This window comes from Labeo rohita, chromosome 1 (genome assembly GCF_022985175.1).
Source record: "Labeo rohita strain BAU-BD-2019 chromosome 1, IGBB_LRoh.1.0, whole genome shotgun sequence".
Taxonomy (NCBI): Eukaryota; Metazoa; Chordata; class Actinopteri; order Cypriniformes; family Cyprinidae; genus Labeo; species Labeo rohita.
The window spans coordinates 37,567,233-37,594,571 of record NC_066869.1 but is presented as its reverse complement, the minus strand read 5'-3'; the positions used below and the strand labels follow the sequence as shown (position 1 = coordinate 37,594,571).

At 34.5% G+C, this 27,339-nt stretch overlaps 1 protein-coding gene across 4 annotated transcripts in view; it reads right to left on the bottom strand.

The window, feature by feature from the left end:
• The window catches only part of si:ch211-197n1.2 (EF-hand calcium-binding domain-containing protein 6), a 36,722-nt gene that overhangs the window by 5,942 nt on the left and 3,441 nt on the right, over positions 1–27,339 (bottom strand). For all 4 annotated transcript variants that reach the window (XM_051133454.1, XM_051133533.1, XM_051133308.1 and 1 more), the window contains 13 exons: positions 27,035–27,129; positions 23,651–23,751; positions 23,502–23,579; positions 23,232–23,375; positions 20,913–21,050; positions 20,626–20,759; positions 19,948–20,090; positions 19,677–19,873; positions 17,760–17,867; positions 17,247–17,312; positions 14,890–15,000; positions 4,623–4,722; positions 2,821–2,945 (listed from right to left, as the gene is read on the bottom strand). In XM_051133454.1, coding sequence (XP_050989411.1) covers positions 2,821–2,945; positions 4,623–4,722; positions 14,890–15,000; positions 17,247–17,312; positions 17,760–17,867; positions 19,677–19,873; positions 19,948–20,090; positions 20,626–20,759; positions 20,913–21,050; positions 23,232–23,375; positions 23,502–23,579; positions 23,651–23,751; positions 27,035–27,129 — 1,540 coding nt within the window. The remainder of the gene's footprint in view (positions 1–2,820; positions 2,946–4,622; positions 4,723–14,889; positions 15,001–17,246; positions 17,313–17,759; positions 17,868–19,676; positions 19,874–19,947; positions 20,091–20,625; positions 20,760–20,912; positions 21,051–23,231; positions 23,376–23,501; positions 23,580–23,650; positions 23,752–27,034; positions 27,130–27,339) is intronic.

Here is a 27,339-nt window from a genome sequence, read left to right as displayed (position 1 = left end):
ACTATTGTTTACTAGCTGGCTTAATATGAACCCAGAATAGGTTGTAAATCAGACAAATATTTACTAGAGGCATTAACAATAATCAAAAGGTGAACAATTATTATATATTTATTATTTATTCAACTTCAACAATTCAGCAATTAATAATTTGTTCACTTATTAAACATGTTAATAAATGTTAATTTCCAACCTTTTTAGGGTTAAGCAAGAAATATTTTTAAGCAATAGCTAAGTTAAATAAAACTAGCCAGAAGGTTGGATTAAACATTTCACCCAACCGCTGGGTTAAAACATTGCTGGGTTTGTCCATATTTCACCCAGCACTGAGTTGTATTTATCCCAGCATTTTTTTAGAGTGTAGAACAGCCTAAGAAACTAAATCACTTAGACCGATTACATGATGCAAAAATGCAATTAATAAAGACAATGACAAGAATACACTTCTTCCACAATCAATATGATGCAACTGCATGCAATTTATTTGATTTTAATTAATTTTGATATTTTCAGTGGGGGATACATTCCTAAATGTGTAGCTGGTGTAACAGTCTAGAAGAATTAAAGAGAAGCCTCATCAAACTGCTCAAATTATCAGGAAAAAAATATGAAATAGTAAGGTATAATCTTTATTTTAAATTATTAAGCAATGAAATTTGTTTTCAAAAATTAGCATGCAAAAAATCCCCTGAAGATTCTTTACTTTAGTTGCAAAGAGCAATACATTTCTTAAAAATACCACAAATATTTAATATTAAAAATAATAATTATTAATATTGCAAATAAATAAATAATGTTCTTTTAAATAAAAAAAATAATAATTTTAATAAGTAAATTAAATATTTCAAAGGTTATTTTAATTCATGATTCAAACATATCTTGAATAACATGTTTGAAAAAGTTTTTGAAAATAATAATTAACCCCCCATGTAAAAAAGTAAAAAGCAAAGTATTGATTTTAAATAAAATATGTTTAAATAAAAATGTATTTATTTATTTATTTAAAGAAAATGTGCTTTTCTAGCCATGCAAAATATAGGGTGTTTTGGGTGGTTGCTCTGTGGTCACTAGGAGTTTCTGGATAGTTGCAATGTGGTTGTTGGGGTGTTACTTACTGGCCCTCTAAAGAGTCTATGGAATCTAAAAAAAGCCACTCCACTATGATATTATGATCTCTAGATATGACCCTCCTTCAGTGCAAGTCTCTAAAATTTTGTTGTTTTTGTAACAAAAAATATTGCAGGACGAGTCATAAGTTTAATAATTAGAGCTATCCACCATATTTTTTGCCATAAGAGTGGGTGCAGCCATTTGTAAATATTATGGGTCTAGCCTTCGATCTCATCCAGTGCTTCTGTATTTTAGCCTCTTGTGTACTGACATTTTTTCGTGCGTACCAGTACTTCTGACATGTTGCCGGTACTCAAGAGTCAAAGCGTCATTAGCAATGAACGCAAGCAGAGACGGTCTACATTAGGATTGGGAGTGTGGGGTAGATGCATATAATATGCACGTGAAAACTGTGTATTATATACACGTCAAAGTCAGTTTCAGCTTATGAACAGAATGCCAAAACGAAACAGAAAATCATGCTATTGATACGCAGTTTCATGAGACCGGGCTCACGAATCAGTACATTATAACAAAAACAGTACCTTAAAAATGAAAAGAAGCAGGTTTCTGAGATCACATCATTTTAAACCGGTAAATTCCTGGAAAGTCCAAGAATCCAGTAAGTGAAAGCATTCAAACAGTAAGTTTAAAATAATGCAGAGAATAGTGACTTACGTACCGGCACTTCTTTTTTTTTTTCCACTTCAAACACTGGTCTCATCCACATCCAGGTATTTTTAGCTGTTCAAAACAGCTCGTTTTTCTGCTTGATACTGCAAATTGATGTGTCTTACCATATTATTTTGACGTATTACCTTAATTACGAACACACTGGTTTGTAGTGCAAACAGTTTTAACATTTACCGCAAGTTGTTATTCCCGGCTAATGAACTGAAAGTCTTGCCTATAGGCCTACTTCTGTGTTGAAGAATAAGGTGGATAGCAAAATTAATAGCAATGGTTGCACACACTACTAACTAGCGGAACAACAGGGATACCTAGGATAGTACAGCAGCTAAAAAGTGAAGCAGGCATGGGAACATCTAAACAAGCATGCAGTAGGCCATAGAAAACCACCAGCTTCAGATCTTCACTGTGCCAACAGCTCTCTCAGGCTCCGTACACCAAACACATTGTTATTCATGGGAAAAAAAAGAGTAGGTTGTTAACTTGCACAATTAAGGCATCATTTGCCAAGAGAAAAGGCCTGCTTTCCGTTGGCATTGTCTTGGGAGACAAAAGAGTGCAAGAGCTCTGTAAGAACCAGGGCTGGGAGATTTGGATGGACCGCATAAGTCTTGTGAGACACACAAGGGATGCTTGTGTCGCGACCGCTGACTCTGGGAGACACGCAGGACTGAACGCCGCAGAGAAAGACTCAGTGATTTGGCATGGTATTAAAGACAATGAGGAGGAACGCATTCCACATTCCAGCATATTCTTCAATAGTGTGTGTGTGTGTTGGAGACAACTATATAAATGTCCCGCAGATAATCTTCTGAAGCACTGACTATTAAACTGAAGTACTAATAGGACTAATAAAGACATTATGCCTGAAAACAAATCAATTATTCATTTGATATTCATGCATCACACTGTTATTGTTACTATCATGCTCTGACAGGTTTGTATTGTTACCATAAAATCTTTGGCATATGGAAGCAAACCAATGTATGGGTATATTTTGTCTTTATGTATGTGGTACATCACCTTTTAAGTAACTGGTACATGTCCTCCTGAGTGAGACGTCTGGTGTTTTTCTCATCCAGTTCTTCAAACTCTCTTAGCACATCTCTGTAACGATTCGCCACCAAATTCTTCACCAGACTAAACAGCTGAAACACAATAATTGTTCATTAATGGCACTGATCTGGAAGAGTATTCCTTGACGTAAAGGATGTTTAGCGTAAAGGGGACATCAGTTAATATGGCACAGTCCGTCAGAGGTTGTGGGTGGAGCCTGAGCAGTATGACGTCAAATTGCTCAGAAAATCAAAACGGCTTGATAATTTAGACTGTTTAGGTTTTTGGGGAATTAAAAAAGGATTTTTATCAAGGATTTTTATCACTCTAGGGTGGTTGTGTCCACACACTGCTAAAAAACACTTACATGCAAACATGCAAGTGTATTTTGCATCCAATGTCCCCTTTAAAATATACCGTATAGTGTAATTTATATAGTGTACCCTTAAACAATATAAGACATCAATGTTCAAAAAATGAACAAATGAACAAATGAATAAATGGGCATAATTCTGCTTCAGAGTTGTTTTTACTTGTATTATAAATCTCTGAGAGACAGTAGAGATTTTTCTGACATTTCTGTTCATTTTAGAAAGTTATTTCTATGAGAATCTACACTACCATTCAAAAGTAGTTTTATTTTCAAGAAATTAATACTTCTATTTAGCAAGGACACATTCAACTGATCAAAAGTGTAAAGACTTTTACATTATTACAAAATTTGTGTTTCAAATAAATGTTGTTCTTTTGATCGTTTTATTCATCGAAGAATCCAGAATTTAATTTATATAATCACAGTTTCCACAAAAATATTAAGTTTTCAACATGTTTTCTGAGCATCAAATCAGCATTCAAAGGAGACGTTCACTTCTAGAATAAAAATTTCCTGATAATTTACTCACCCCCATGTCATCCAAGATGTTCATGTCTTTCTTTTTTTAGTCACAGAGTTATTTTCTCCATATAATGGACTTCAATGGTGGCCAATGGGTTAAAGGTCCAAACTGTAGTTTCAATGCAGCTTCAAAGGGTTCTACAACTTATCTAGCAAAACGATCAGTAATTTTCTTAAAACAATAAATATTTGTATACTTTTCAGCCACAAATGCTCATCTTGCACTAGCTCTGCGATGCACATGCGCGTCTTCACACATTACGTAATCTTGTTGGAAAAGTCATATGTGGTTAATTCTTCGTCTGTGTACTTCGGTTAAAAAAGGCAGCGTAGGGAAAATCTCATTTTCTCCTACAACTTCAAAACCGATCCACCATCGTTGTTTTACCTTTTTTATAAAGGGCGTTTGACATTCTTTGCACATTCGCTTTGGTCAGTACTTCCACATACATCACGTAATTTGTGAGGTCGAGCTAGTGCACAATGAGCATTTGTGGTAAAGATTATATAAATTTGTATTGCGCTAGATAAGACCCTTATTCCTTGCCTGCGATCGTGCAGAGCCCTTTCAAGCTGCATTGAAGCTGCAATTTGGACCTTCAACCCATTGATCCTTATTGAAGTCCACCATATGGAGAAAAATCCTGGAATGTTTTCCCTCAAAAATCTTCATTTCTTTTCAACTGAAGAAAGAAAGACATGAACATCTTGGATGACATGGGGGTGAGTAAATTATCAGGACATTTACATTCTGGAAGTGAACTTCTCCTTCAAGAAATCCCAAACTTTGAATGGTTTAGGCTGAAAAGCAGCATTAGACATCTGGGAATTTACAACTGGAATTGGTATGTTATGAAGTTACACAGGATCATACCTCATGGTCACTCCGATCCTCCTCTGAGCCCTTCTCCTCGCCTGAATCATGTTTCAAGGCATGCTGAGCGGCTGCCTGGAAGAGGCTGGGAACTCCTTTCCTGAGGGAGCAAGAAACAGAAAAAAGTCTTTAAGGCCATGGCTTTGCTTTTAGATCTTTTTTTATTACCTCATACTATATAAGAGAAGCCCAGAGGAACCCTTAGAACGAACAATCCTCTTTATGCTGTTCTCGCTTCAGTGGCGAACAGGGAGAGCTACAAGACCTGACACTGACACAGCCTTCCTGCGCTGACCGCTTTGAGAGCAACTGGAGTGGTCAAACTAGGCAGACACCTGACGGTCTTGAAGTGTTGGCGAAACTATGAAGAAGCACATGAGAAAAGCCAGACGCACAAAGCCCAGCCTAGGCTAATGTGTTCCCTGTGCGCTTGGATGGGTTGATGGGGGCCGGACTCGGCTGAGCGGATAGCTGTGGCTCTTTTGTTGCTCAAGAGAGGACAACCACTCCCTAGGCTTTAGGGCAGCGGTCTGGGCCATCTTAGGGCCACAGTCCGAACGAGGTGGGCGGACTACTGGCTTGAGAGGTCACGGGCCAGAGCAGAGTTAGACGCACTGTGTAAAGGAAGAAATAGAAAGGAGGGACAGAGAAAGATGGTGAGATTTATGCTTCAAATAATGTTGATAGCAGTTCAAAGAGACAAACGGCAGTGACACTGACTGCGAGAGGCACTATGTTTGTGTTTGTGCATTGTGTCAATGACAACGTGAACATGCCTTCAGGATTTTCTCAAGACAAACTGCTCTTTTCAACAGTTAAGCTGAGTTGAATGAGCCAGGAATAGCAATAGGCCATGACTGTATGGTAAAATAAGTGTTTACTAAAAGCTCTGTGAGAAACATTCCTGAAAAATGCTACTGAACAAAGAGTGAGTCTACATTTGCCAAACTGCTTGTCACAGTAGAACAAATATAGAGCTAAATACAGAGAATTCATTATATTCAACAGTCGAGTCTATTAGTGGAGCTGTTGGACTCTGAGGAAAGAGACCTTGTGACCCAGCCACGGACATCTCAGCAGGACTCCCATGTCCAACAGCCCTGCCACAAAACCAACACAGCAGGACGTGACATCGGTGTAAAGCCAAACAGACACACTAGCATATCACCGACACTTTAAACTAAAAATGTAATTAGTAAAAGATCTAAGAAAGGTTACAAGATATCTAGAAAATTTGAACTTTAAAATCTAAACCATTTGCTTGGCAAAAAAAAAAAATCAGTTTAAGTGAAGTAGATAAGTTGGCGTCAAAAGTTTACATACCCCTTGCAGAACCTGAAAATGTTAATTATTTTACCAAAATAAGAGGGATCATGCAAAATGCATGTTTTTTTATTTAGTACCGACCTGAATAAGATATTTCACATAAAAGGTGTTTACATATAGTCCACAAGAGAAAATAATCGTTGAATTTATAAAAATGACCCTGTTCAAAAGTTTACATACACTTGATTTTTAATGCTGTGTTGTTACCTGAATAATTTACAGCTGTTAGGGTTAGGTTTTTTTTTTTTTTTTTTTTTTGATAGTTGTTCATGAGTTCCTTGTTTGTCCTGAACAGTTAAACTGCCAGCTGTTCTTCAGAAAAATCCTTCAGGTCCCACAAATTCTTTGTTTTTTTCAGCATTTTTGTGTATTTGAACCCTTTCCAACAATGACTGTATGATTTTGAAATCCATCTTTTGACACTGAGGACAACTGAGGGACTCATATGCAACTATTACAGAAGGTTCAAATGCTCAGTAATGCTCCAGAAGAAAACAATGCATTAAGAGCCAGGGGGTGAAAACTTTTTGAATTTGAAGATCAGGGTAAATTTAACTTTTTTGTCTTCTGGGAAATATGTAAGTATCTTCTGAAGGGGCAGTACTAAATAAAAACAAAACAAACAAAAAAAGATATTTAGGCTAAATAAGAAAAATGTACACATCTTCTGACCTGAAGGACAATTTTTTTGAAGAACAGCGGGTAGTTTAACTGTTCAGGACAAACAAGGGACTCATGAACAACAAACCCAACAAACACAAATCACTAAACAAAACAAATCACTAAACAAAACAAACCCATCTCAGATTGAAATAAAAATGGCTAATGTTTTAGAATATGATCTGCTTAAACACAAAAAAAAAAAAAAAAAAAAAAAAAAAAACAAAACTGCTCTGGATCATTCAGGTAACTACACAGTATTAAGAATCAAGTTTATGTAAACTTTTGAACAGGGTCATTTTAATAAATTCAAACTATTATTTTCTCTTGTGGACTATTATGTAAATGTATGTTGTAGATGTAAACATCTTATTCAGGTTAGCACTACATAAAAAATAACATGCATTTTGTATGATCCCTCTTATTTTGGCAAAATAATTAACATTTTGCAGATTCTGCAAGGTGTATGTAAACTTTTGACTTCAACTGTACTTCAATGCTACATTTGAATTTAACTAAAATAAACAAACAATAATAAATAAATAAATAAAATAAATATAAATAAAACTTAGTAATGACTATAAATAAAATAGCAGTAAATAGTAATAACATCGGATACAATAGTAATAAATAGTAAAATAACGAAATAAATATAATGTACTAGAAACTGAAAAAAGCTACTTTTATATATCTATTATATCTTTCTATAAACAATATACATATCAGCAGCTTTTGCATTTGTTCTCAAAATAAGTCTTTCAAGGTACTTCACATGTGTGTCTCTTTTATGCCCATTAGGGGGCACATGGCTCTTAAACTGACTTGCTAGTAAAGCTGAAAAAAGAAATTCAAAACCTTTAAGTAAACTGACCCATCTCAGATTGAAATAAAAATGGCTAATGTTTTAGAATATGATCTGCTTAAAATAAAGTTAAAAAACTGACATCACAAGACATCCAACATTTTACCTCAGGAAGACTATATCACATAGATATAGAAAAGAAAAATTCTTAGAGAGCAGCAACAAATGCAGTTTAACCCCATTTAATGCTGTAATATTTAAAATGATGTTAAAAAAAAGTATATCTCAGTATTCTTAATCGTGTCAAATTATCCAATTAATCATGCAACATTTTCAGGTTACTTAATGAAAAGTTTTCAGAGTAAGATAGATTGATGGATGGTAAATAAATAAATAAATAAATAAATAGTTGATACAATTTTTAATAAAGGTATAATTTGCCTTAAAAATGTGCTTATTCTTTGCGTTCAAAGCATGTGATGGCTCTTGAATTTAGACTTTTTTACATGCTAGATATTACTTAGAATAACATACATGTATTTCAGATTGCCACCCAAGTTCAGATCTGATTCCAAGTCATTGACAGACCCCCTCTCTGCCTCAGACGACTGATCTTCAGAGAGGAGAGACAGCATGTTGTTTTAACAGACGAGGGGTCGGTTGAACTCCTTGCGGACCCACTGTTCTCCACAAACGGAGATGGAGGGATTTGAAATTAAAAGAAGAGGGAACTCGAGGGAGGAAAGAGTCCCATCACTCACAGAGAAGAGACGCCCACAGAGATAACTGGTGAATGAATGGGCTGCTTATTTCGCTTTCATTTCATCTCGTCTGAGGATGGATGGACTGAGTGAGGGAGTGAAAGAGAGGAATAAGTAGATGCACATTTATCACGTTTGGACTGTATTGTTCTGTTTAATCTGGGCCACCATCTGAGAGCAGGAGACGTGTGTGTGGAGACAGGAATGTGTGAAAGAGACTACAAGAGCCACATGAGTGAACTGCAGGGGTTCAGACTGAAAAAATATGCTTTAAAAATGATAATTTAACCAAAAATTAAAATTATCATAATTTACTCCAATGCTGTTCGAAACCTGTTTGCAGCTTTGGACCCCACTGACTTGTATTGTATGGACAAAAACAGTTCTTGCGAGAAGAATGTTCTTTAAAACATCTTTTGTGTTCCACAAAATAAACATATTTGATGTATGACATGAAAGATACATCAAATCAATGCTGCATATATTCACCACAAATAATAATGTTGTGAAATATTATTGCAAGTTAAAATTACTTTCTCTTTTTTAACATATTTTAAAATGTAATTTATTGCTGTGAATGCAAAGATGAATTCTCAGAAGCCATACGTTCAGAAATCATTCTAATATGCTGATTTGGTGCTCAAGAAACATTTATTACCAATATTGAAAATTGCTGGTTATTAACATAACTCTTTAGGTTGTATTGTGGTTGATGGTCAGTTTGTCTGTCGATATCACCGTCTATAATTTTATGTATGTTTTCAATGCCTCTTTCATAAAAGGAGTCACATTGTATAGTCACAATGTGTGTGTGTTTGTGTGTGTGTCCAGTTTCCCCTACAGCTGCAGCTTCAGCGGATTACCCATCATCCACACGGCAACATTACACAAGTCGTTCTTTGAACAAAAGTCATGGCTGCTATTAATGAGATGGTAATCCTGGGCACCGCTACCTCCCAGATCTGCTTCCACTGACAGGGGAAGAATGTCCAAACGGCCTGCTCACAACACCCAGCACAACACTGAGGCCATTGTCAGCAGTGCTGGTCTGAGCCCTGGACCCAGCTCAAGGAGTTATCCCCTTCCATCCCGATCCTGTCCCCACACCCCCGTCTCAACCCCTTCACACCCCATGAATAAAAATTAAAGCCGTAAATGGGTGGAGGGAGGAAAGGAAAGAGCGTGAGGGACCGAAGAGAGAGAAAGAGGAAAAACAAAATGTTTTGCTGGAGATTAGGGTGGGATATCTGGGATTTTGACGTCTGAGGTTCCCACACGAAGATCTGACATCTACGCATCCTATGACTGCTTGGTTTCTCAGTCTCACCATAGGGACCACACAAACTGTGAGGGGCCCAACAACCTTTAAAAAACCATAGAGAGAAGCAAACCAAGCTAAATTGAGGTTGATGAAACACTGCAAGTCTTCTAATTACCAGATGCTCACAGTACAAAAACACTAGTTCAATCTTTCATGCTGGACGTCATCAAAAAGTAAATAACCAATAATTTATTCATCAGATCTTTATACTTTATCCTTATACTTTTGTGCAGAGGGAATACAGTAACATGTAAAATTTATCTTAATGAATATGACTATACATCAAGACACTTATTAGCCTCTAAATAAGTTCTTTAAAAGTTAGAATTTCCAATTCTGAGTTTCTTAAAAGGAACCTGAAAGAACAATAAAAATTATATTATATTATATTATATTAGATTATGAGCTAGTAAAAGAAAAAAGCAGGAAGAAAGAAAATATATTCCACATTTTGATGTCAACTTTATATTAGTGAGTGGACAGACAGTGAACAGTAAATAGTGTGTTGATAAAATCTAATAATTAATTCAATCATAAAAATGTAAAATCTTAAAGTAAAAGTTCACTTCCAGAACAAAAATTACAGATAATTTACTCACCCCCATGTCATCCAAGATGTTTATGTCTTTCTTTCTTTAGTCGTACTTCCATGGTTGCCCGCGAGTCTGAACTTCCAAAATGCAACTGAAATGCAGCTTCAAAGGTTTTGAAACGATCTCAGCCGAGGAGGAAGGGTCTTATCTAGTGAAACGATCAGTTATTTTCTAAACAAATTTAAAATTTCTATACTTTTTAACCTCAAATGCTTGTCTTGTTTAGCTCTGTGATGTCCATGCATACTCTGTGTAATTCGAGTCAGTACAGGGTAGGTTGGAAAACTCCCATCTCACTTAAAGGAGAAGTCCACTTCCGGAGCAAAAATTTACAGATAATGTACTCACCCTCTTGTCATCCAAGATGTTCATGTCTTTCTTTCTTCTGTTGTAAAGAAATTATGTTTTTTTAAGGAAAAAAAAATCAGAATTTTTCTCCATATAATGGATTGCTATGGTGCCCCGCATTTTCTCCCTCAACTTCAAAAATCATTTCAAAATCATCCTTCATTGCTGCAGAAGTATTTGCAAAGTGAACATGCAAAGAAGATCAAACACCCTTAACAAAAAAGGTAAAACAGTGATATAGGACGATTTTGAAGTTGAGGGAGAACATGAGATGGAACTTTTTCGACATACCCTAACTGTCATGAACCAGAAAAAAACAGGCAGAGTAAGACAAGACGAGCGTTTGACATTAAAAAGTATATAAATTATATTATTTTTATGAAAATAACCGATCGTTTCGCTAGATAAGACCCTTCTTCCTCGGCTGGGATCATTTACAACCACATTTGGGATCATTTGAAACCACATTTAAACTGCATTTTGGAAGTTTAAACTCGGGGCACCATAAAAGTCCACTATATGGAGAAAAATGCTGATATGTTTTCCTCAAAAACACAATTTCTTTACAACTGAAGAAAGAAAGACATGAACACCTTGGATGACAAGGGGGTGAGTACGTTATCTGTAAATCTTTGTTCTGGAAGTGGATTTCTCCTTTAATTCTCCTCCAACTTTAAAATCATCCTACATCGCTGCAGAAGTACTGACCCAGTGTTTACAAAGTGAACGTGCAAAGAAGGTCAAATGTCCTTTACAAAAAAAGGTAAAACAGCAATATAGGATGATTTTGAAGTTGAAGGAGTAAATGAGATGGGAGTTTTTTGACATACCCTAACCGTATTGACCCGGATTACACATACGCAAAGACGAGCATTTGAGGTTATAAAGTATATAAATTGTAATTTATTTTAGAAAATAACCGATCGTTCTGCTAGATAAGAGCCCTTTGAAACTGCATTTAAACTGCAATTTGGAAGTTCAAACTCGAGGGCCCCATAGCAGTCAACTATTATTCCTGAAATGTTTTCCTCAAGAAACATAATTTCTTTATGACTAAAGAGAGAAAAACATGAACATCTTGGATGACAAGGGGGTGAGTAAATTATCTGTAATTTTTGTTCTGGAGATGAACTTCTCCTTTAATGTAAGAACTTGAACACTAAAAAATATTTTATTTGTTTACCTGCATGTTGATGTGACAATTAACTGACAGTAGAGAACTGTAAACATGCAAATGTGTTGTTAAATTATTGAAATATTAACTTCCTCTGTGATATTTACAACAAACATTACAACAAATATTTTATGTTAAGGGGTGACAAAAACATTTATGAATCCCTGCATTAAACACACCCTGTTAAACATGAAAACAACAAGTGTTCCAGGTTTGAAAAATATTTGTCCAGACTTTCAGAATCAACAAATTATGAATAATTTACTGCCATTGTGTGAATAATAAGAAATCATGTAATCTATAAAAAGTAACTGTAATTTTAAAACTGTAAGCCTGTTTCCACCACTGAATAAAAAATAAAAAAGGGTAATTGCAACTTTTTATCTTACAATTCTTTGACTTTTTTTTTCTTGCAATTGTGAGTTTACATCTTGCACTTTTTTCCCTCAGAATTGTAAGATGTAAACTCACAATTCTGAGAAATTATGTCAGAATTGCTTTAATGTTTTGTTTTTTTCTTTTTTTCAGAATAGCAAGTTTATATCATGCAATTGTGATTTTTTTTTTCTATTATAATAAGAGATAGGGGCTGAGAGTAGTAGTAAATTTCCATTCCTCTTTGTTTGTTATAGCAACTCTTTTTAAATTTTGATTTTTTTCCCTGGTCATAACTAAAATTCCATAAATTCTGCTTATTTTAAACATCATTTCATCATCTGGCTCCTGCCCTTCTTAACATCTGTCTGTTAATGGGTGACTCTGTATAGCAAAATCTGATATTTCCTGACAGAGAGATCTAGTAATAAATAAACTGGATCTATGTATAAAAACACATTTCAATCTACACAAATGCATTTATTTTGTATTGTTGCTATTAAATGTCCAATATAAGGTACAATAATGCGATTAAACTCAGAAGAAAGCTAGAGCGGGATGTGAGCGATGTTAATCTGCTGAGGTCTGAATGTTGACAGCTAAAGCTCTGTTTGACTAACATGTCAAAGTTTCACCCAAACAGAGGAAATGCCACACAGGAACTAGTGACACTGGGATCAGGCCGCTTTAGCATGAATGATTTAGCATTTCTCATGGGACAGAGGGAGAGCGAGAGGGAGAGAGCGAGAGTTTGTAGCTGTCATTGGCGGGGCATGGTCGGCCTTTCTCACTGTTCTCTGCGAGCATAGAAGTTCTAAAGTTTTCTTTCTCTCTATTCAGGAGGTCCCTTGGTGCATGGGCTTTTTCCCCACTGTTAGTATTACAAAATCCCCATTCACTATAACCCTTGTCACCTGTCAACTAAGCCAGGCTGGTTTTCTAGGTCTTTATCCCCTACACACACTGAGAGAGAAAATAAAATGAGCAGCTAAGCTTATACCCAGCCCCCATTTGATGTGTGCACACACCCTAGAAACACACACACACACACACACACACCTCACACACAAACCGCATGTCTCAGAGCTGCTACTCTAGCAGATTAAAATTCATTACCCTGTTCTATTTAAGAAACGTTTACATTGCGTTGGTTATTGTTGGTCATTCATTAGGTGGTTAGGGGAGTTCACATGGGTCCCTCAGGGTGGTCAGAACCTAATCCTCATATCCAACTATTTTTAAGCATCTTCGCACAAACACGTAAATGTATCATATTTGATTATTTTCATATTTCTCTATTTATTTGTTCCACAACAAATGCACATGTGCATTTATTTCATCACAGTTTCACCACTGTTTTCAGCAGCATTTGAGTTCAAAACAGTGTTTAGATCTAAGTTGATATATTATCTTTCAAGTCGATTCAACTATTGTTTGGTAACTGACTTGCAAAATGCTTTATGCTGAAAGAAAATACTTTCCGTTTAAAAAAAAATAACTGAAAAGTTTATCTGACTGACTTTTAAGTTTGTTCAATTCTAGGATGATTGTTCTTGCAAACTAGCTTCAATCATATCAGTTGTACACATATACAAAACCATTCTATAAACCTAAACATTATACTTTCTAGCCTAGCATAGGCTATTTCTTTCTGTGGCATCCTACCAGTCAAACACAATGACAAAAATACAAAAGCAAAGAAAAGAGCCACCCTGAAGCATGATGTCACTATAGACCTAATCTCTTCCCTCCTCCTGAATACAAATCACGCAAACTGTTGTAGCCATATTTACCAAAATAAAAAACACAAATATAACCTTACTTAGAGTTATATACAATACAATTCACATGCTTTTCATTTAAATTATGTCTTTTATTGTGTGCTGATCAGATTAACAATTGTCTAAAACATTTTTAAACTTAGTAAAAACTGGTAAAAATGTTGTTACTTCTTGCTGTCTCCTAATTTTATATTATCATAATCATATTTGCCCTTAGATTTTCCGTATTTGGCTAGAAAATAATAGTCTGTGAAATAAAATCATCAGTTAAAATTGTGATTTTAAAGGTGACTATTTAAAGATTGAACATAGAAATATAAATGTGGCGTTCATCAAACTGTGTTATATATAGAATAAAAAATGTTCAGTATATACAGTTTTCATTCAGTGTGTTTATGTTGAAGACTATTTTCACAAATGGATGGTCATGAATTGAAATATCTAAATAAGCAAAATAAACTGTGGTTCATGCAATTCCAAACTCCATACTATTTTGCCATCACTTATTGAGCTCTATGGAGTCAAATATTTGTCTAAATCTCTGAAACAGACTGCAAGACCCTATGAACATGTCGACAAGACATTTTTTTAGCTTCCAACCTTCTGCGTAGTTTTATTTAACTCAACTATTCCTTAAAAATGACTATTTCTTGCTTAAAATGAACCTAAAATAGGTTGGAAAAGCACATTTATTATTATGTTTAATAAATGAACATTTATTAATCAGTTGAATAAATCATAATTTAATAAACATTTTTATATTGCTTTTTAATAAATGTGTGAATTAATAATTATGTGTGTGTGATTTTTAATTTATAATCCATTTTGGGTCATTTTAAGCCAGCCAAATAGTCCTTTTTAAACAATAGTTGAGTTAAATAAAACTACCTAGAAGGCTGGGTTAAACATTTGTTGCTGGGCTTGTCCATATTTCACCCAGTGCTGGGTTGTATTTAAACCAGCACGCATTTTTTTAAAGTGCACATTTGTAATATTTATGTGGTACTATTTCTATGCTAATTCATTTAGTTCTGCAGTATTAAATAAAAGTCAACAAATCCAAAGCTAGCGTGCAGTGAACAGTGATACAACAAACGCTGACCTGACCGGTCAAAGGGGTCTGTACCTGGTGTCAAAGGCTGCCATGAAGATCGGGTACTGCACATTTCCGTGGCGGTCAAGAGGGAGCCTGTCCAACAGCTGCTCAAACTGAGGCTCGGAAATCTCCAGGCCAAACCTGTAGAGAAGGTCAGGGGAAGGTCAGCACGAGATCACCGATGTCACCACAGCCCGAGAGTCCACTCATCAGGGCCGGCCAGTCCAGCAGGCCTTAAGCATACGCCACTCATTGACCCTCTCGCACACTGCGGAGTCAAGAGGTCGTAAGGTCAACTGCCCTCTTCACCCAGCCATCGCATAGAGCTGGACACACAGTGGCCAGTCAATCAAGGGATTAGACTTTACATACACGTATACACACCCTCAAATATTCACTCACACAAACTACAACCATCACTCGCTCCAGAAAACACAGATAAAGACAAATGAACTTATCAAAGATTATGAATAAAAATGTAAGATTGTCCTTCAGATCTGACAGACACAGTCCACACTGACTACAATACTACACACTTAAATAAAGAGGATTATGGTGAGGTAAATGTGTTTTAAAGGACACAGAGAAAAGACAGGGGAGTTGCAAACTTTAATAATATGAGTAAATTAAGTTATCCCTCTATTTAGACCCAGATAAGGCAGGGTTTTCCTGAGAGGGTACCAGTCACAGTCCTGGTTTACTTAGTGCAGTAGGCAAGATGAAACCATGACCAAAGGAAAATACGTTTTAACAGCATAGTAATTTATCATATACAGATGCCAGTCTAGTTGGGCTGGGTTTTGACACAAACTGATTCTGATTCACAAGCTTACGATTCATTTTGGATTTGATTCATTCAATTCGATATTGATTATTCTGTATATATATCAGGTACAGTACACACCAAATTTTCTCAAGGATAAAATATCTTAACTAATGCTGTAAAATATACATGAGAGTCAGTTGGTACTACTATAATATTGAAGATTAAAATGAAATGATTGCTTAAATTATACTCAATTAAGTTTTTATACTAACACAGTTACAATTACATAAAATTATATGTATATATTATATTTCTACTCCAATTTGTTTTTTGAAATATAAACATTTAAATGGTTGCTGTTTATTTCAACATAAATTGAACAGTAAAAATGATAATGAATGTTATATGTGCATATCTCCATAGCTCCTATCCAGAGTTCATTTTTCAACCTGACTAATAAGTTTCTGGTCACCGAATATGTTTTTTCTGAGGTAAATGTGACGTTACGTGACTTTGTTCACAAGCTGTTATAATGACATCTTCGCATGGTTGAAACATTGATTGAGCGATTACATGAGACATTATTTTTGTGTATTTTGTGCTGAAACTGGTATTAAAGAGGAGATAATAAGTTCAAGTGAACTTCTCTTGAACTGAGGCTATACAGCGATCTGTCACTCCACATTAAACAGTGGCAAAACAGCATTTATTGTTTGAATACTGTAATAAAATGGACAGAATTTGAAATCTGAAAACTTTGTTTCATATCAAAAGTAACAATGCATAAAGCTTTTTGCGATTTATTGGACGGGAGGTGCAATGTTCTGTGCATTAACTTAAAACAGGCTAGACTAATCTATTCTTGGGATTTAAGAATCAATATCGTTACATAAAAATGAGAATCGATTAAAATCCAGAAATTGATATTTTTACCCAGCCCTACAGTCTAGTATAGTGGGTCTCAAACAGGGGGCCAGAGCCCAGTAGGGGGGCTTTTAAAACTTCTAAGGGGGCTGCATGATTTAATTTGAAGCCCCAACAACAAATCGTTGTTATTGATTAACCAGGATTCTCACAGTCTCAAAAAAAAAACACTAGATATATGAAAGATTTAAAAAAGTTCTACAAAGTCATAGCCAAAAAAAAAAAAAAGTTTTTCTACTCAACCTTTAAAATAATTTAATTATTTTATTTAATTACTTTAATATATTGTCAATTCTAGTTGCTGTAAATAATAAATAAAGTATATATATATATATATATATATATATATATATATATATATATTTTTTTTTTTTTTTATATGAGCAGCTTTGTTGTTATAACAGATAGCAAAAATATTTTGGGGGGAGATTCAAATATTGTGGTGAGAATTGGAGTCAGAAGAGTTGGGAACCACTGGTCTAGTGGCATAGTTTTACCAAGCAATCCTAACATATTGGCACACAAAACAGTAAAGTCATTATTTACTGATGATTACAGAATTTTTAAAGCAAATTTGCTGAATGTAAGACCGTCAGAAATATGAATGTGTGGTTTCCTGTCACAACAAGTGAGAAAACAACTTCTGCCTACAATAATAATGTAGGCAGAAGATAAAGAGATAAAAAAAACAGCATACCTGCTCTCCATAGCAGCTCTGAATTCTTCTTTACTAATGGTCCCTTTATTAAACTTGTCAATGTTCCTACAAATACATACACACAGAGAAACACAGATACACACAAATACACACACACATATATTGGTAAATGAAATTATATTCTCTTCTCAAAAAGTATTAAAGCATTTCCTAAATGCATAAGCAGTACCTAAGACAATAGGCTTTTCAAAATCAAGAGAAATGCTTCTAGTTAGAGGATTTGGAGTTGAAGTGGCTCGAAAGGAAACTCATTTGAGCAGAAGGGTTTCTGTGATGAGGTTCTTAGCAACAATGCAAAGTTATAATTAAATAGATCAAAAAAAGTGCCAACCTTCGACCCAAAATTTAGTGAAACATCTTGTGTGTTAAAAGAGAGAGAATTCCTGTTCTCAATTTAGAGGGTGCTAATGGGGTCTTGTTCACAAGGTGAGAAGAGGAGAAGGAGTAGAAAGAAGAAAGAAAGGGGGATAGAGAGAATGGGATTGTACTCACTGAAAGGTCTGGAGGAGGGAAAGGTACTCTGACTGAAACAGGCGAGCTAATTTGGCCTCTATGGCACTTAGAGAGGAAGCACAGCTGATGTTCTCATCAGAATGAAACCTGCAGAAAAAAAAGAAAATTCAAAACATCTTCTTATTGGAGTTTTCTTTAGAAATGTTTAAGCTCTGAGTCAGAGCTGATTAAAAAACTACTTACAAAAATATAAAGTGAAGTTAGTTTGGAGTACATTTCTATTATCTTTTGTTTACAGACTGCATTTGATCTAATATTTTGTTATCTAATGCAATAAAATTCATAGATTGTAAAGTATAGCTTAACTATCCTAATTCTTTTTGGGGCCACTGTATTTGTCACCATGGTGAAAGGTTGTATAGATTGCAACTGTTTGCCTGCCCCATTTTATTCATCCCCCAATCCTTTAAGCTGTGGACCACCCCAATCAAACCAAACACAGTCAGTCTAGGCCTAGTGTTCAGCAGCTGTTTACTGATCCCTGTGTGCTGGGTGACCCAGGGCAGGGAAGAACTATGGGCCGTAAGCTTGTTAGAAATGGAAAGAGTTTGACTACAAGGCTTAAAGATCACTTTCTCTGGATGCTTCTGTGTAATTTGGGCTCTGTGTAAGCACAGAAAAGACTCAAGAGTTTCTGTTTCCACACTGCACTGTTACCGATGACAGAACAGTATTGTCAACGCTTATCAGAATCAAATATTGTGGTAATGTTCAGTTTCCTAATCCAGATAAAATCCTACAATATACACCAAAGTCTATTAAAGCTATTTGATAAAAAATACAATAAAAAAAACAATATTTTTACAATTTAAAACATCAGTTTCTTATTTTAATATATTTTTAAAATGTAAATTATTTCTGTGATACAAAGCACAAGCCTCTAAAAAAATATTGCTCTAATATGTTGATTTGATGTTAGGATCAAAAGAATTTATTTAATTTAAATTAGAAATTGTTTATAACATTGCAAATTGGATTCATTTAATGAATCCTTGTAAATTTAAGTATAGACCATTTCGCTAGATGTAAACATACTGGTCCCGATACACTTCCTGTTTCTTTTTTTTTTAACTTTACACAAACATCACAAAAAAATACAACCAACATAACATTTGACTGGATGAAAATGTTACATTAGCACCTTTAAGATGTATTTGTATATGTGAAATAAAATAAAAAATAAAAAATAAAAAAACAGGAAGTGCTTCTGGACCAGTGTTGTTTACATCTAGCGAAATGGTCTATTAATTTCTTTGGAAAAAAATTACTCACCACAAACAGTAGTGTAAAAAGGTGAAGTATTCTGCTTTCTTGTTTTGTATATTTGCCTGTTTTGTTTGTTTGTTTACAAGCAAAATTCTGATAAATTTTTACATTAGTTCTTGGATTAAATTCAGTTATGCATGTTCTAATATAAATCCATTAATATGATTGTCATATCCTGATTCAAAATTTCTTGTTTCTAAAATCTGAATAAGACTATTTGCATAAACCTGTATTAATATACTTGAATATGGAAACTGATTTATATCTATCCACCTATGTGATTTAATCACTGTCAGTTTGAACATTGTTCAAAACATGCACATAATTTCATGGAAATATTGGACATGCCCTCTTCTGTCATTGATTATGCACATTTTTGTAGTTCTTGATGGCAGCGATTTACAAATATATAAAAAAGTAGGCCATGAGACTCCTAGAAATGTAGGGCAGGATGTTTCTTTTTATGCTTTTTTAAATCTTAGTATGAAAAAGAGCTTCCTCTTCACTACAACAAATTGCAGAAACCTTGGGGAACCTTGAGGGATCGAAGCCCCTTATGAATAAAGATTATTATTGCAGAGATTGAACATTGCAGAGATTATTATGATATTGCCAGGATATAAATCTGACCTGTGTTTTGGGTTGGAGATGATCTTGTGAGTGATGCCATCTGAACTTCTGTCCTGGAATGTGCGCAGGAAGTTCAAGTACTGTACACAACCCTTTTTTAGCTTCAGACCACAGCGAGACAAAAACAGACCCAGGTGCTCTCTCTTCAGATGCAGGTCAAACTTCTTCAACACCTGAAGAAAGTCCGCACCCCTCACCTACAAACAAACCAAAGAAATGTACATTACATTTTTGTACCAGTCTGTTTGTGAAGTCTAATGCTGTTTGATACCTTTCCACTGTTCTCAGGATCCAGTTTATCAAACTCTGTTTTCATCCTCTGAGCTCCTTCCCTGAATCTGTCCTTCAGCCATTCCTCTATGGTGATAGATGTTTGACGCTCCTCTTCCGCCGTAGAGAGCGTCCTACCAGGAGCTGCAGGGAAAAGAAAGGAAGGTGTGACAGGAAATTATGCATTAGATGAACATTTAAACTCTCTAATGAAAAGTTTCTGATTAATTTAACCTTCTGATGAACTGATATTAAACTAGGCAAAGGCTAAATCCCTGAAGAAACAGGGCCACAGCACCCTCTATAGGTCAACTGTTGCTCAACTAGATATCAGCATAATGCAAACTGAAGCGGCTAGTTTCTCCAAAGCCAGTCCAAAGCTTGCCCTCCCTTCCTGGGACAATCAAACCTATTAATCTATACTTCTATATTAATAAATACTATTATACTATAATAATTTGTTTGTGGTTTCTTTTAATTATAAAAGTGACTGGACACAAACAGTTCAGTGCAGAGTTTGTTTTGTTAATTGACTACTGTTGAAATGTTTGATTATTGATTATTTTGTAAACTGATAGTTGAGGATGCTTTATTATAAACAAATAATAATTATTATTCAGCATATGTAACAGTACTAGGTGTACAAATTCTGTTATTATTAGCTAACATGTAACTTTACCTTTCGTGTTTTCGGCTTTAGCAGTAATAGAAGAGTGGTGGTTTTTCTCATTGTTTGGTTCAATCCCTCTGCTCAGTCCTAATTTCTTTAGAAAAATAGTCTGCTTAACTGCTCCAAGTCCATCCACATCTAACCTGTTTAAAACAGATGGATGATTTATTAATTTATTGTAGCTTATTTTAATTTACAATTTTATTTTAAAATCTATATAGTGATTTGGTGCCATAATTCATATATGAATGCATAAATAAATAAATGAATTAACTGACAGATAAATCAGATCAAACCTTTTCCATAATTTTTCCAAATCAGGATCTTTCAGGTGAAGTTTGAGTTTGTTGAGGATATTTCTGAACTCTGGGGCAGAAATCCAGCTTTCAGTAAGATTGTCTGACTTGCACAAAACCTCTACACTCTCCAGAAACCTACAGTAGGAGAAATGGTTTCACAATCATAGCAAACAGTTAATCAGGAGCTCATTTTTCAAATAACTTTTTTCATGCTTCTCTGATGGATAGAAAGTTCAATAGAACAATGTTTATTTAAAATAAAAATATTTTAAAATATCACAAATGTATAAGAAATGTATAAAAAATAAAAATGAATAATTTCCCAAAATAAAGATATTTTTTATTCATTTTTATATGAGTGCGTGGGGTGTGAGTGAGACTCTCTAGGAACATTGCAGAGATTGTTTAAAAGTCCTGTTTTTGTTTCACCTCTTTGTCTCTCTCTCTCTCACACATACACACACTGTCAACCATACACATGATTCTCTTTATTATGTCCCTTTATCTCTTTCACTTATCCTTTCTTTATTTTCAACCCTTTTGGACCCATAAATCTGCCTTTTGCACACTTTTTATGTGTGCCACATTTCTCTTCTTTTCCTGTTGCTCTTTCATCTTTATCCCTCTCTTGCTGTTATTTTATTCAGTCTTTTTTTCTTTCCCTCATCCTATCTTTCCCATCTCTCACTTGGACTCTCATAGTCAATGTGTCTGTAAGAAAGAGAGGGAAAATGTGTGAGATTAGTCACAGAGATTTCATTTTTTGCTCACGGCTGGAGTGTGTCTTGGTCTGACCAGGTCTTACGCAATCAGTATGATGCGCACACACACACCAACCGAACTTTCACACTCTCGCACACTCCCTCCACAACTTCATTGTATTACACCGATGCTTTAAACAGTTAGGTACAATAGTTGCAGTAGTACAGAGAGGGAGAAATGGAGGGGGCTGCGGAGCAGTAAGCGGCTTTGCTGATCATCCTTTTGCTTTCTGTCCAGCCTGGGCACAAGACACACTCTGAGCTGCTGTCTCACTCCCTGCTGGTGAACCTTGAGCTCGAGCAGTTCACAGTCTCTGTTTCTGAACTGTTATCTCTTTCTAGAGCACTGCTTGTGTGATAACTCTTTTCAATAATCATCATTTTCATCAATAATCATCATTAAGTTTAGATTAAGTCCACAAATACACTTAAATGTCCGGATCTTGCATTAGATACAAAATATCAAAGAAAGTGTGCATCTATAAATAATGCTAGATCAGTGGTTCTCAACATGGGCCGTAACCTCCGAAAACTTCAAGGGGGCCCCCAATAAGTCTTAAAATTATTTAAATTTGGTCACTGTAACAAAACCTTAATTAGAATTCTAAAGGGGCACCATAGAAGTCCACTATATGGAGAGAAATCCTGAAATGTTTTCCTCAGAAAGACATGAACATCTTGGATGACAAGGGGGTGAGCAAATTATCTGTAAATTTTTCTTCTGGAAGTGAACTTCTTTAACTTTAGTATGTCAAAATATTGTGCCCTTTCCTGCTTACTAAGTCCTTCTCTATATGATGTAGCAGCTTCCACAGGTTTAGGCAGCATAAATTAGCAGAACAATGTATTCAGTAGTACATTAAACATGCAATCAATGCCATTAGAAGCCTTCACAAGAGAAGTGATACCAGCAGTCTTTTTGTGAAATGTTTTGCGTTGTGGTAATCTCGTGAATTGTATAGAAGAGAAATTGTTGCAGAAAGTTATTTTTGTATTGTTTACATGCAAAAATTATTCTCATAGTTTCATAACACTGTGGTTGAACCACTGATGTCACATGGACTATTTTATCGATGTCCCATTCCTTTCTGGGCCATAAAACATTTCAGTTGCATTGCTGTCTATGTACGGTCAGAAAGCTCTTGTATTTCATCAAAAAAATATCTTAATTTATTTTCTGAAGATGAACGAAGGTCTTATGGGTTTGGAGCGACGTGAGGGTAAGTAATTAATGACAGAATTTTAATTTGTAAACTATCCCCTTAAAAGCCTTGACAAGAAGAGAAATACCAGCTATTTTTCTGTGTGAAATGTTTTCCTTGAAATGTGTTTATATTATTTTTCTTACATTTTTAGTAAGATATTTTAAATAACTGTTTATGAAGTTGCTTTTTATTTTGATATTTTAATGATAAAACATTTTGATATTTTACTCTCCACTTTCCCACAAATGACAACAAAGAATATCATATTTAATATGAAATTCCTCTCAAATTAACTGGACCATTCATTTAATCAAAAATATAGTAGTGTGTCAGGACTACAGAGATCTCACCTGCTGCGTGCAGGACCTCTCAGCAGGGCCATTGTCTGAGGAATTGTAAGAAGACCCACGGGGTTACTTTTATTGGAGTCTGGGTCTTTCAGGGCACCATACAATTCCTCAAAACTGATAAGCACTCGGTCAGAGAGGTGCAGACTGCGCAGAGAGAGCAAGGCAGGATATTTTTATATGGATCTTAAAACAATCATAATTAGACAGTCCTGGAAAGCATAACAACATAATTTTTGTTTTAAGAATTGTTAGAGCATTGTCATTACATACCGAAATAAAAGGGTTTTCAGCTGTTTAGCTGTGACAGGCCTCCTTAGGTAATTTGTAAGGACCTCAAGTAAAGCAGGTCTAGCAAAACAACATACCATAAGAAAATAGAAACATTTCTGATATTTTCATCTGTGCGTGTCTGTTTTTACCTGTTGACAAGAGGTTTGCCATCAGGGTGGTTGTTCTTGAACAGGATTTTAAGTGTCAGAGCTCCAGTATTTTGAATGCGCTCTTTCAGTTCATCTTCCAGCTTTAAAAGAAAAAGTGGAATTGGTATATTGGTTTAGTGTAATAATTTTTAAACACAAAATTATGAAATCAAAATATGTGTTTTATATTATTGTTCTTTCTAGAAACACACACTTTCACTTGTAACCCTAACACACTGAAATGAGTTGAAAGCAAAATGCACTCAAACGTGTGTTTTTCAGCTAATATTTTGCATGTTTTTTTTTGTTTGTTTGTTTGTTTGTTTGTTTGTTTTTTCCTGGAGATTAAACATTACTGCAAAAAAGTTCAATCAAACTGCCATAAATGAAAGAACTTAGTCCAATAAATGACTCATAACTGATTTATTTATTTATTTATTTATTTATTTTTTTTATTTTTTATTTTTTTTTCACTGAATTAAAAACACAGCATGACCAGGATTGATAGATTTCTGAATGAAAGAATATTATGAACCAGATCAACTTTTGAATAAATGATTCAAATGAGCCAGTTTTAGTAAATCATAAACATACATCATGATAAATGTAGTCCAGTTCCTGAAAAAAATGACCCTTATGACCTTTATTGACCAAATGAACAAATATAAATATTTTTTAGATAATTTTTTAGTTATGCTATATGTTGCAGAATGGTTTTGCCAATATAACTGCAAATTTGATTTAAAAGAGAAATTCACTTCCAGAACAAAAATTTACAGATAATTTACTCACTCTCTTGTCAAACAAGATGTTTACATCTTTCTTTCTTCAGTCGTAAAGAAACATTACAGGATTTCTCTCCATATAGTGGGAGTTCAATGGTGCCTGCGAGTCTGAACTTGCAAAATGCAGTTTAAATGCAGGGCTCTAAACGATCCCAGCCGAGGAAGAAGGATCTTACCTAGCAAAACGATCGGTTACTTTCTTAAAAAAATTGACAATTTATAAACTTTAAACCTCAAATGCTTATCTTGTCTAGGTCTGCATGTACTCTGATTACTCCAGCTCAAGACAGACAGTTAGGTAGCAGTAAATTATCTTTACATTTTTCCTCTGAAAGTGAACTTTTGCTTTAAATAAATGAACTGAACAATTATAAATTGATCACGGAAGATCTGTTCTAAACTGTGTAATATCTAAAAGATCATATCTCCCTGGTTAGCTTGCAGATTCATTTAAAAACGGCAATAACGGAAAGATTTTAAAGTACTGAATGTATTAAATATGATGAGTGACAGCATTTCAAGCTTCTTTTGTGAGCGGGATGGGATGAAGGGGTTGTGTGTTTATCCATACACCCACTCTGACTCTTGTGACGGGTGTGTGTGTGTGCATGTGTGTTTGTACCCCCACTGTGTGACTAAGGCAGCTCTCGTGACCAGGCGGAGTCGAGGGGGCCTGGGTGCTGGGTTCAGTCGGTCAGACAGACAGGACCCCAGGGATAAGACTGGCAGGGTTAATCACACACAACACCCCCTCTAGAAGACAGACACCTGCAGATTTGCAGGACTTTCTCTCTCACAGACCCATTTGCACATGTACTCTCCCTCCTTCTACTTTTCTTTATCTCTCTTTGCTAATATCTCTCCTGGGTAAACTCGGTTATACATTGGTGTTAACCACTGAGCTGCAGCTGAGATTTTATCAGTTCTTATGTTTTATTCTACATGAGCAGTAGCTCTCTTTCTCAATGGGATAATGCCAGGCTTTGATGTCAAAAGGAGGAACGCTGGCCAGCAACTTTGTCATTGAGAGGAAAGCACATGGGGATACTTGAAAATATGCCTGTATTAATGCACTGCACTCTATGGAACCACACTGTGCATTGAAAACATGTGCAAACTTGTGAACAGTGGCTCCAAAACATATATGAATTGGGGAAAAAAGTTTTTTTTATTGCATTAAATATTTTTTTAAACCAGGAAACATCTGCAAACAAATGATGGGAATCAGCATTAATATCACTGATTTTTCTTTTTTTTTCTTTTTTCTTTTTTTTTTTTTTAACAAACAGGTCCCAAGTTGGTTTGTAGTGGAAGTACATTCTAAAAAAAAAAAAATATGATTTTTATTTTTATGATTTTTTTGTTATGTTTTTGAAAGTCTCTTATGTTCCCCAAGGCTGTATTTAATTAATCAAACCATAAAATCAATATTGTTAAATATTATTACAACTTAAAAGGACTGTTTTCTGTGACATATATGTATTTTTTGTATTATTTGATTAACTAAGAAAAATAGCATTTATTTGAAATAGAAATCCTTTCTAACATGATAAATGTCTTTACTTTTGCTTCTAATCAATTTAATGCTTCCTGAAATGTATTAGTAGTAGTAGTAGTATTTGTATTATTAGTTTTAGTAGTATTTTAAATCTTATCTACCCCAAAATTTTGAATGGTAATGCATTAGGCTTCCATAAAATTGTTAACTGTTTTTAACATTAATAATAAGTGTTACATTAGCACTGAATCATATTAGAATGATTTCTGTGACACTGAAGACTGGAGTAATGGCTACTAAAAATTCATCTTTACCATCACAAAACTAAATTAAGTTTTAAAATATTATTAAAATGGTAAAATAGAAAACAGTTATTTTAGATTGTAATAATCTTTCACAATATTACTGCACACCACAGCATTTTTAACAAATAAATGCAGTCTAAATTATTATTAATAAGCAATACATCTATTGATGTTTTTTAGAACATTACACCTAACTATGTATTTGAAATAAATACTTGATCTGATATATTATCAAATTTAATTATATTTATATATTAAATAGTCAAAAATACTCATTTTTGTGCTACTGCATGTAATAGTAAGCTATTGTAAGTAACAGTAAACTTCATGTTTATCATCACATAAATAAATTACTTTTTAAAACTGCACAGTGAAGCATTTTGAATAAATTAATGTAAAATTAATTTATTCAATTAAAATAATTGAAATAAATTAATTACATCTTTTTAATAAATTTTTTAATAACATAAAACCTAACTAAGTATTTAAACTTAAACTTTTTTTGGGCTATTGTATGCAATAGTAAGCTATTGTAAGTAGTAAAATTCATGTTTACCATCACAGAAATTAATTACATTTGAAAATATATTAAAATGGAAAACAGTTATTTTAAACTGTAATAATATTTCACAATATTACAGCATGGTGCAGCATTTTTGCACAATTATCAAATTTAATAATATTTATGTATAAGTAGTCAAAAATATTCATATTTTGGGCTACTGTATGTAATAGTAAGCTGCAATGTATTTTATTGCAATAATTTAAACATATCTTGTGTTAATGTGTGTATTACCTGATCTGTTTGATCGTTCATCCATGGCCCAGTGCTGGAATATGTTGTATGAGAGACTCTACTTACAGAGCGATTTTCTGATGCTGCCCTGTGACCTATATCAAACACACAAACCAGACAAATTACAGCATTTAATACATCCATTAGGTACCGAAGTATAACAGCAAAATATTCCAAACTTTGTCATGAAAATATTACAATGCAAAAATGTAAAATATAAACATGCTTCCTTTTCTTGAACTACACACGTTGCTACAGGATACTGCTCCTTTACATTCATTAGAAGTATTTATACAAGTAACTGA